Source organism: Solanum pennellii, chromosome 3 (genome assembly GCF_001406875.1).
Source record: "Solanum pennellii chromosome 3, SPENNV200".
NCBI classification, from domain to species: domain Eukaryota; kingdom Viridiplantae; phylum Streptophyta; class Magnoliopsida; order Solanales; family Solanaceae; genus Solanum; species Solanum pennellii.
The window spans coordinates 54,619,839-54,631,197 of record NC_028639.1 but is presented as its reverse complement, the minus strand read 5'-3'; the positions used below and the strand labels follow the sequence as shown (position 1 = coordinate 54,631,197).

At 29.7% G+C, this 11,359-nt stretch overlaps 2 protein-coding genes across 2 annotated transcripts; both read left to right on the top strand.

Annotated features, from left to right (window-relative positions):
- Positions 1-6,037: 6,037 nt before the first annotated feature.
- On the top strand, positions 6,038-8,391 carry LOC114076499 (putative two-component response regulator ARR21). The gene is made up of 3 exons (XM_027915614.1): positions 6,038-6,149; positions 7,220-7,369; positions 7,973-8,391. The coding sequence occupies exons 1-3, from the start codon at positions 6,038-6,040 to the stop codon at positions 8,389-8,391; spliced, it is 681 nt and encodes a 226-aa protein (XP_027771415.1).
- Positions 8,392-8,533: 142 nt separating this feature from the next.
- LOC107014247 lies at positions 8,534-10,455 on the top strand. Its single transcript, XM_027915223.1, has 7 exons — positions 8,534-8,604; positions 8,772-9,044; positions 9,154-9,546; positions 9,662-9,736; positions 9,856-9,930; positions 10,039-10,113; positions 10,315-10,455. Exons 1-6 carry the CDS (start codon positions 8,557-8,559, stop codon positions 10,111-10,113), a joined length of 939 nt encoding a protein of 312 aa, XP_027771024.1. The 5' UTR covers positions 8,534-8,556; the 3' UTR covers positions 10,315-10,455.
- Positions 10,456-11,359: the final 904 nt, after the last annotated feature.

Sequence of the window (11,359 nt, the reverse complement as noted above, 5' to 3'; positions counted from 1 at the left end):
TGTTTCCGATGTGCTGGAAGGGGTAATTATGCACGTGATTGTCGTACTCCTAAACACTTGGTTGAGCTTTATCAAGCATCACTAAAAAGGAAGGATAAAAATCATTAAACTAATTTTATCACTGATCATATTGACATCACACACTTGGATGTGGCAGATTTCTTCACACACCCTGAAGAAAAAATAGATCACTTAATTGGTGACGGTTCTGTGGATATGGAAGAATAATCATGGTTGATATTTACTAATGTTATTAATATTTGTTGCTTTGTATTGATCATAATGTGGAAAATACATAGCTAAAGTGCTCATATTTGTCCATGCATATTCGTTAAGTCCCTTCTTTTAGAACACCAACGGAAAGTGAGTTGGAATATTATGATTTGAAAAGAATTGAAAAATATTAAAATTATACTTTCTTCTTAACTTTGTGGCCATAAATTGAAAAATGTATACGTAAGACTATTACCTAAATTGGTAAGTGGAAAACATATTTTCCTTATTATTATAATAATATTTATATTATACATGCTAAACCAAATCAAATTTAGTGTTAAATATTTTAGTGATAAAATCTTATGCATTATTAATGATTCAAATATCATTTTAACGTTTACATTATTTCTTAAATATTTAACAAAAGATAATTAATCATTTAATATAAATTTATTTCATTACTTTTGAAGATATGGATGATTCTCCAAGCAAATTATCAAATTATGAAGACATTTGCTTGATCGATTCTGATAGTACTAATTTGATTAAAGGCTCCGAAAGAGCCATTATAATTTTGCCCAAGGAAACTAAACTCATAATAAATAATGTCATGTTTTCTCCTCAGTCTTGGAGAAACTTATTGAGTTTTGAAAATATTCATGAAAATAGTTATCATATCAAGACAAGTGATTAAATGAATCTTAAATATCTTGGTATAACCAAAAATGTCTCCGGGAAGACATATGTTGTAGAAAAATTCACGGCCTTATCTTCTGGATTGTATTGGACAAAAATTAGTGCAATTGAGGCACATTCTATAGTAAACCGGGGGTTTACTAATTCCAATACTTTCGTACTTTGGCATGATCGTCTGGGACATCCTGGGTTTATAATGATGAGACGAATTATAGAAAATTAAAATGGGCATTGATTAAAGAAGTTGAAAATTCTTTTAAATGGTGAATTTTCTTGTGATGCATGTTATCAAGGCAAGTTGATTGTGAGACCATCAGTAACAAAGGTCAAAATTGAGTCCCCTGCGTTTTTGAAACGTATACATGGGGACATTTGTGGGCCAATTCAACCACCGAGTGGGCCATTTAGATATTTTATGGTCCTGATAGATGCTTCCTCTAAATGGTCTCAGTATGCCTACTGTCATCTCGCAATATGACATTTACAAAATTATTGGCACAAATAATACGATTACAAGCACAGTTCCCTGATAATTAGATTAAGTCTATTTGCCTTGATAACGCTGCAGAGTTTTCATCCGAAACATTCAATGATTATTTTATGTCGATTGGGATAAGAGTTGAACATCCTGTAGCTTATGTTCACGCTCAAAATGATATGGCTGAGTCATTACTTAAACGACTGCAGTTGATTGCAAGACCATTACTTATGAAAACTAAGTTGCCCACTTCTGTGTGGGGTCATGCAATTTTGCATGCTGCAACACTTATTCGTCTCAGGCCGACAAATTATCATAATTTTTCTCCATTACAATTGGCTTTGGGTCAACAATACAATACATCTCATCTGAGAATTTTTGAATGCGTTGTTTATGTGCCGGTAGCACCACCACAGCGCACTAAGATAGGTCCCCAAAGAAGGTTAGAAACATATATTGGGTTCGAATCGCCCTCTATTATTCGCTATCTTGAGTCATTAACTGGAGATATGTTCACAGCCCGATTCGCAGATTGTCGATTTGATGAGACACTTTTTTCAAAATTAGGGGAGAAAATAGTGACATTAAAGGAGAAATTTTGTGAAAAAAATTCATCGTTGTCTCATCTTGATCCTCGTACTTCCATTTGTGAACTAGAAGTACAAAAGATCATTCATTTGCGGAAAATCGCAAATCAAATGCCAGATGCATTTACAGGTTTGAAAAGGGTTACTAAATCACACGTTCCTGCAAAGAACGTCCCGATTCGAATTGATATTCCCGTAGGACCATCAACTGGTGTCATAGTTAATGAGTCAAAAGCACGCTTGAAGCGTGGTAGACCATTAGGATCAAAGGATCAAAATTCTAGAAAAAGAAAATTAAAAGATCAAAATGACACTATGAAAAACCTCACATAGAAAGTCAAGATGTGAGTAATTCTGATATCCTTGGAGGATTCAATGAGCTTGAGACTCAAGAAAATAATGAACTATCTATAAAATCAAGTGATCATGAAACAAATCTGAATCGCTCAGAAATAGCGGTGAATTATGTTTTTGCATACAATGTTGCATAAAAAATTATGCAAAATTGTGAGGATCTTGAACCTCAATCTGTTGAAGAATGTCGACAGAGAAATGATTGACAAAAATGGCAAGAAGCAATTCAATCAGAATTGAATTCACTTGTCAAGCGCGAAGTTTTTGGGCCTATAGTACAAACACCTGATGGTGTTAAACCTATTGGCTATAAATGAATTTTTATGCGAAAAAGAAATGAGAAAAATGAAATACAAAGGTACAAAGCACGTCTTGTTGCATAAGGATTTTCTCAAAGGCCCGGCGTCGATTATGAATAGACATACTCACCGGTTATGGATGCAATGACATTGCGTTATCTCATTAGTTTGACGATTCATGAGAAACTTGAAATGCATTTGATGGATGTTGTTACAACCTACCTTTATGGATCACTCGATAATGAGATATACATGAATATTTCCAAAGGATTCAAAATGCCCAAAATATACAGTTCAAAGCCTCGGAAAATATACTCAATTAGATTGCAAAGATCATTGTATGATTTGAAGCAATCTGGATGCACGTGGTATAACCATCTTATTGAGTATTTATCGAAGGAAGGTTATATAAATGATGTGATTTGCCCATGTGTGTTTAGAAAGAAAACAATATCAGAGTTTGTTATACTTGCTATTTATGTCGATGATATAAACCTTATTGGAACTCCAATGGAACTTCACAGGGCAATCGATTATTTAAAGAATGAATTTGAGATGAAAGATCTCAGAAAGACAAAATTATGTCTTGATATGCAAATAGAGCATTTGACAAACGGTATTTTCGTTCATCAATCTGCATACACAGAAAAGGTGTTGAAAAGATTTTATATGGATGAAGCACCCATTAAGTACTCTAATAGTTGTCCGATCACTAAATGTAAATAAAGATCCATTTCGACCTCAAGAAAAGGATGAGAAAATTCTCGGTCATGAAGTACCATATCTCAGTGCAATTGGTGCACTAATGCACCTTGCTAACACTACAAGGCCTGATATAACCTTTTCGGTTAATTTGTTAGCAAGATATAGTTCTGCTCCTACTAAGAGACATTGGAATGTAATCAAACACATATTGCTGTATCTAAAAGGGACTATTGATATGGGTTTATTCTATTCTAACGATTGTGTACAGATCTTGTTGGCTATGTCGATGCAGGATATTTGTCTGACCCACATAAAGCTAGATCTCAAACAGGTTATGTATTCACATGTGGGGAAACTGTTATATCTTGGAGATCTACGAAACAGTCCATCGTGGCCACTTCATCAAATCATGCTGAGATAATAGCTATTCATGAGGCAAGCCGAGAATGTGTGTGGTTAAGGTCCATTATACACCTTATTCGAGAAAAATGTGATTTGAAATGCGACATAGTACCCACAATCTTATATGAAGATAATGCAGCATGCATAGCACAACTCAGGGGAGGATTCATAAAAGGCGATAGAACGAAACACATTTCACCAAAATTTTTCTACACAGAGGAGCTCCAGAAGAATGGTGAATCAATGTACATCAGATTCGTTCGTGTGATAATGTGGCTGATTTATTCACCAAGTCTTTGACAACCACAATTTTTGAGAAGATGATATACAAGATTGGAATGAGAAAACTTGGGCAGATAAATCATGATTTTCATCAGGGGGAGTAAAATACGCGTTGTACTCTTTTTTCCTTAATCAAGGTTTTATCCCACTGAGTTTTTTTTATAAGGTTTTTAATGAGACAACAAGTAATGCATATTAGGATCAACTATTTACATTTGTTACTTTACTAAGAATTTATTTTAAATGGATATCCAAGGGGGAGTGTTGTAAATAACAATTAGTGAATGTCCATTATACCCTCTTATACCTATAAAAAACATTGTAATCTCTATGAAAAATACACCCAAATAAGGAAGATTCAAGTTTCTTATTTTATCTCTCTACTACATTCTTCTCTTTCTTAATTGTCATAAGTTTACTTTTAGTACTTAATCCGTATTTTATAACACTTCTCATTTTATTATTTTTATTTTCTCTTTTATTATTTTCTCATTTATTATTTTTATTTTCTTATTTATTTTTTTACTCTATTTTTATTATTTCATTTATTAGATATACCATATAACAATTTTATTTTTTCTACCTTTTTTGTTAGTTTATTTTGTGTTAGATTTTTTTTCTCTCAATCTATATTTTCACCTTTTTAAGAAAATAAAATAAATTAGTTTTGTTCTTTTCATTTATTATTTTTATTTTCTCTTTTATACTTTTTTCTCAATTATTAATTTCCATATTATCATTAATTAGTGTTATTATTTGTTTTTTTTTTGGTTAGCATCTTCTTTTTATTTTTTTCTCCCCTTCTATAGTTTTACATTTTTATGAAAATAAAACACATTACTTTTGTTTTTTTTTCTTATTTATTATTTATTATTTTTCTCATTAATTATTATAATTATTATTTTTCATATTATCCTCTAATAGATATATCATTTGGTAATATATACTATTACACCATCATTTATTACAACAATATATACACATACTCTAATAGTATCACTTACTAAATTTCTGAATAAATTTTTTTAATGATACCACAAATATATATTCACATCCTTATAGTATTATTCATTAATGAGTAATTAAACAAAAGACTTTAACGATACTACAAAAATATACACATAACACACACACACACACACATAGAGAGAGACACCTAATTGTATTATTGATTAATGATAAAAAAAAAACTTTAATGATACCACAAAAATATACACATACTCTTATAATATCATTGACAATGACTAATTTCTGAACAAAAAATATTAGTTATATATATATATATATACACACACACATTAGTTGGGGAGAAGGGGTATATAGTGTAATTTAGTGGGGTATAAATATAAAGGGGTTTGTAAGTATTTTGAGTTTATGGAGTATATTTTAGTTTTCCTATATTCTTTAATGTATAAATTACAACAAAATTATGAAGGTTATGTCTGATATATATAATAAAAATTTTGTACCTTGAAAATCAAAGTTTAGTCATGAGTCAATGTGGATGATATGATAAAGGAGATAATATTTTATGAAGCTTTATTGTATGATGGTTGATAATAATATATGAGTTTGATTATAACGATTGAGATAAAGTAAGAGCCCTACTATTATACCTTTTAATGAAAATGATTATCCACAGATATGAATGACATAAGTCAAGTCTTACTATATTGGAAAGTGTATTTTTTTTAAATGAAATTTGAGTTTCTTTTTTTAAAAAAAGGAAAATATTGCCCTCTATATTAAATTCATAGAAGGAAAAAAAAAAGAGTCAAAAGTATATCTTTGTCTTGACTAAAGAAAGAAGAAAAAAACATTAAATAGATTAAATAAAATTATATATTTGGTCAACGCTAAACGTATCTATTTGTTATTAAAGGTACTATATAAGCACCTATTAAAAGAGTCAAGGTGTTCCTACAACTTTTTTTCTTTTAAATAAAATATTATTTTCTTGTATCTCCTTCTTATTAAGGTTGAAATACTTTAAAATTATCAAAACAATAGATAGTTCGATGGCATCTCCCTATCATGGTATGAACGGAGAGATTTCGGTGATGTTGATTGATAATGACAAAGAGTTTGTCAATGAGATGACGAGTTTGCTAAATGCTCACGGCTATAGAGGTACCATCTAAGTTTATTTTTATACATATATATATAACCTTTAATGTTTGATATAGCTAAATTTGATATGATGCATGTTATCTCGTTTGGGATTTTAATTTTGATTTCTTTTTTAGATTTATTAATGTTATCTTATAAATGCATTTCTCCTTTTGTTGTTATAACACTATTTATATGCTTGTATATCTTATAAACTGACTATCATTATTATTGAAATTGAAATAATTAATTTTTAATCATACCTAAACACACACAAAAAAAAAAAAGAGATTTGATTATAAAAAAATAAATATACTTCTCTTTCATTTTTTTGTTTATTTGAAAAATGCTTTCTTCAAGGAATTTTTTTCTTTTGTAATTCTACGAAAAGAAATGGTATCTTTTATTCTTATATACTAATATTTTTTATATACACATTTTAAAATTTTAATAATATTTTAATTCATTAATTTTCTTCTTAATGGTTATTTAATTACTTCCTTTTTTTTAACTTGTTAAAGATAATAGACAATTTTGCATTATATTCTAAAATAATAAATCATTCTATAATTATTATACTCGTAAATTAATATAAACGATGACTCTCTAGATTTATTTCTCATTGCAAAAAAGATACTTCAGATAACTAAAAATTTAAATGTAGTTTAATCTATTTTATGACTTTACCCTTCTTTTTTTGATTTCTCATTTACTCTATTAGAATTCACTAGTTGTTCCTTATCATATATGTGTTAAATAAAAAATAAAATAGAAAAAATTATATGTTAAATCATTCCTACTTGAAATTTTTTGCTAATCAATTAAAATTGATTTTTGAATAATATATTCCTACATGATCTTCTCTATTCTATTATTCAATTGTTTATCCTGAATAAAACTATATAAAGCTTTATTGTGTGATCATGTCTAATATTTGCTCACATTAATTATAATATAAGTTCATCATAATTGCATAAAATAAATTGTTGCACTACAAGCTAAAATTTAATAAATGAAGTTGCTTATGAGAACCTTCATGATAATTTTGTGTACAATTTTATTTTCTAACTTTCAAAGAAAATTTGAAACAGTTATAACGGTTGATACTACTTCATCAGCGATGTCAATGCTCTCCAAAGGAAAACAAAAAATTGATGTGATCATCCTCAATGTCCGTTTATCCAATTCGTCTTTTGTTGACCTCTTAGCTCAAGCTGAAGCTCTGAATATAATTTCACTCGGTAAATCTTTATCTTATTCTTCTACTTATGACCTCTACTATAAGTAAAGTCAGTAATTTTAATTAACCAAAAGAATAAATTATAAATTTCACTGTTAATTTATTGTTTTGAAGTTTGTAGCTAAATAAATGTGCAAAAATACATGATTTAATAGGATCATCAATGAATTTTTTTTATAGTTAAGCATCATAATTATAAGTTGATAATTCTTATTTTATTTTTTTTATATATATATGAAAATCGATTGTCTTGTAATATTAGCTTTAATTAGGGATGCCATTGGGAGAAAGCGGATGCGGGGTGGATTTAAGGCTATGTCAAACCAGATGATTTTAAAGTTGTATGGGGAGGGGAGGGATACCGGGGTCGATTGAAGTGGATTTTTAAAAAATCAATGTGGGACGGAGCCGATTAAAAATAATAAAAAATTATTATACGGAGCAGGTTAAAATTTTGTGTTAAAGCTCAACCGCCCAAACCTCATTTCCATCATTAGTGTTAAAAAATTTTTAATAAATTAGTGTTGAATTAATTATACATATAATGCATATTGAACAAATTTAATTCAATTCTAATTGATATTTTCTTGAAATAATTATGCAGCTGTATGTGATGAATTCAATGAATTCGTCGCAAAGAAGACTTTGGATGATGGAGCTTATCTTTACCTTAAAAAGCCATTTAACAAGGAAATTTTGATCTACCTATGGCAATTTGTGCTTGCTGAAAGAAAACGAAAAGAGAAAGCTAGAGAAGGATCAAGAAAACATAAAGATCAAATGAAGGTTAATATGATTAATATCGTTGAAGAAAATAAAGAATCTGAAGAGAATATTGGAAAATACACATTAAAGAGGAAGAAAGGTACAAAAAGCATGCAAAACAATGCTATTGATAAGGTTGTTAGGCGAAAGGACTGTAAAGAATGGACTGAGGATCTTCACGCAGCATTTATGCGAGCTGTAAGCCAACTCGGGGAAGGACGTAAGTTTACTTTACTAATTATAATTTTTTCTTTTTGATAATTCAAATAACGTAAAACTAACGTCCACTTATTTAAAATTAAAGCATAGTGATTTTCTTGTTTAGATATATCCTGGATTGATATGAGAATATTATAGTTATTAAATTAAACTTCCATTCTTACGAATTATGTAGGATGTTACCCTAAGGAGATCCTACAAGCAATGAACTTGCCTGATCTTACTAGGATGCAAGTTGCGAGTCACCTGCAGGTATATTTTTTTTTAAATAAATAAAAAAAAACTAAGTAGTATATTAAGTATCGTTAATTATCAAATGCCAAAAATATTTTTGTTTATAAATGACTACAAACATTTTAAATAATACTTAAATATATTCATGACTTAATTTTTTTTATTTTTTCCTTATAACCTTTCAGAAATGTCGTCGCAATAATTGGAGATCTCCAGAGGAGAGAAAAAATATTCGTCACCGATCAACCAAGCGACGCACGGTCACTTTTCAGGAACCAAAAAGCAACTTTCGAAAATTTGGGGTAATGCCTTCTCCTCAAGCAAATGTACCAAATCAACAATGGAACCCAAATCAAATTCAACGAGGCACATTTCCTACTCATAATACCACCAACAATATTTTTACTCAACGAGAGAGCTCAATTCAACGACAACAACTGTATCGTCCACAATTTCAGGTTCAACCCCATTACCTTAGCATTGACAATTCATTTTTGTCTCCCCAAACTAACAATGGAGATAATCATAGTGGAAAAAATTACTAACTTTAATCTCAATGTGGCCCAGGGAGCAACATCAATAATGTCTGGTACATACATTCAAAATGCAATAATTAATAACTACAACTTGAATGTCAACAATGTGACAACTTATTCAAGTAGGGCAATGATGCCTAATGCTTATGTTGGAAATGTTACTATTAATGGTATGGGAGCAACAAATGCAAATGCAAGCTCTCAACAATATGTGGGAGAACCAATCATGAATGGTCCAAGAAATATTGATGTGGCACCATATGAGAATTATGTTGAAGGGAGTAATTCAAATAAGAAGGAAAGTCGTGACGTATATTTAAATTTTAATAACATGGATAGTCACTTTCAGAATCTTGGACCTTCAAGTGCTAACCTGCCTAATGAACTAGACAGAGAGTTTGATCAAGTTTACTCTGATGATCAGGTTAGCGTTTTTATCTAATTACATATATTATGTGTTTGATTATTGATTCTAGATATAATTAGTATAAATTTGTGGTGCATGTTTAAATCTCGATAACATGGATAATATCTTCCAGGATCTTGGACCTCCAAATGCTAACCTGCCTAATGCACAAGGCAACGAGCTTGATCAAGTTTACTCTAATATTCAGGTTAGTACTTCTAGCAAATTTGGTATTTACGTACATTTATTCTGTGTTTGATTATTTATTTTAGCTAAAATCAGTATACAATTGTGATGCATTTCAATAACATGGATAATCTCTTTCAGAATCTTGAAACTCCGAGTGCTAACCTACCTAATGAACAAGGTAGTCAGTTTGGTCAAGTTTACTCTGATGAGCAGGTTAGTGCTTCAATCTAATTTGGTATTACATATACTTTCTGTTTTTATCATTGAAACTAGCTAAAACATGCATATTTGAATTTAAATGACGTGGATTATTTCTTCCAGAATCTTGGATCTCTAAGTGCTAACTTACCTAATGAACAAGACAATGAGTTCGATGAAGTTTACTCTGATCATTAGGTTAGTACTTCTATCTAATTTGGTGTTAAAAGAAGATTGATATATATACTTGAAGTAGTCATTTTCCTCCTTTGGTAAAAAAAAAAAAAGTTTTCAATGGTGATATTTTTTAAAAACTTAATAATTACTTATTTTTTAAGAAAATATTTTTCGTCACACCCATAATATCCTCTAAAATTTATCTTAACCCTACATATGCAGGTGTCAAGAGCATCGAGCGCCCAGTTCTCAACTATTGATGATAACTCTCATTAGGCTCTTTGCAATGGAAAAGTTGTTTTTCTCAAATGGAAATTGCAGTTTCATGTTTTTGGAGATTATTTTATTTGATATGACTTGGGCTGTTGATTTGTTTTTGTTTTCTTATTTGGAACTAATGAATCGTATTACATTATAAGCTTTTGTTAAGTTCTTGACTTGAAATTAAAGTTTTGTTTGGTATCAAACCCATTTATCCTGTCATTACATAACCTTTTGTTTGACTGGAGATATATCGATTATTTTGAGAAAGATTATGTTGCATCTTAATTTAGCAGAATATTTTGTGTATCCTTATCATTTATGTGATACACTTATTATTGTGCTCATGTTGGCTTTCAGGTAAATTCTTTTAGGATTTTTTTTTATTTCATATTTTTATTGTACATTTTAGTCTAGTCATGGCAATGAGTAAGGTCAAATTTATTTTAATTATCCAGTTTATGCTTCTATATAACTTTGTTGTAGCAACACTAGCTACCCTTTATCTATTCGATATGTCTGTTTGATATGATGGAAGTTATTTTTTTTTAAAAAAAAGAATTTTTTGAAAACTTATCTTATGGCTTGCACGTCGAAATATATTGATTAGATTTGATAAGTATGATGACTTTGAAGCGTGAATAATCACTTTCCTTGAAGAGATATGACTTGAGTACATATTGAGGAAAATGCAACTTATTCCTTTTATGATACAACAATCCCTTGTATATACACACAGATTTTTCTTAGGCTACTTCAAGTGAGTTCTTATATTTATAAGACTTAAGAGATGACGTTTCATAAGAATCATGTTCTTCAGGGGCGTAGCTACCCTTTGGCTAGGGTGTCCAATTGGACATCCTTCGTCAGAAAATTACATTGTAGTTATAAGAAAAATAATAATTTAAATGGTTAAATAACGCATTTTGGACACCCTGAAAAACAATAAAAATTTTCTAGCTTAGTGATTTCAGTCATTCAACTCTTAGTAAGTTCTTTACAACTT

Excerpts from the sequence above, each read along its gene's own strand:
- LOC114076499 (XM_027915614.1), top strand. The coding sequence starts at position 6,038 with ATGGCATCTCCCTATCATGGTATGAACGGAGAGATTTCGGTGATGTTG. Across the intron at positions 6,150-7,219 it reads AAATGCTCACGGCTATAGAG|TTATAACGGTTGATACTACT; the intron begins GTACCATCTAAG and ends AATTTGAAACAG. Across the intron at positions 7,370-7,972 it reads TCTGAATATAATTTCACTCG|CTGTATGTGATGAATTCAAT; the intron begins GTAAATCTTTAT and ends ATAATTATGCAG.
- LOC107014247 (XM_027915223.1), top strand. The coding sequence starts at position 8,557 with ATGAACTTGCCTGATCTTACTAGGATGCAAGTTGCGAGTCACCTGCAG. Across the intron at positions 9,547-9,661 it reads AAGTTTACTCTGATGATCAG|GATCTTGGACCTCCAAATGC; the intron begins GTTAGCGTTTTT and ends AATATCTTCCAG. Across the intron at positions 9,931-10,038 it reads AAGTTTACTCTGATGAGCAG|AATCTTGGATCTCTAAGTGC; the intron begins GTTAGTGCTTCA and ends TATTTCTTCCAG.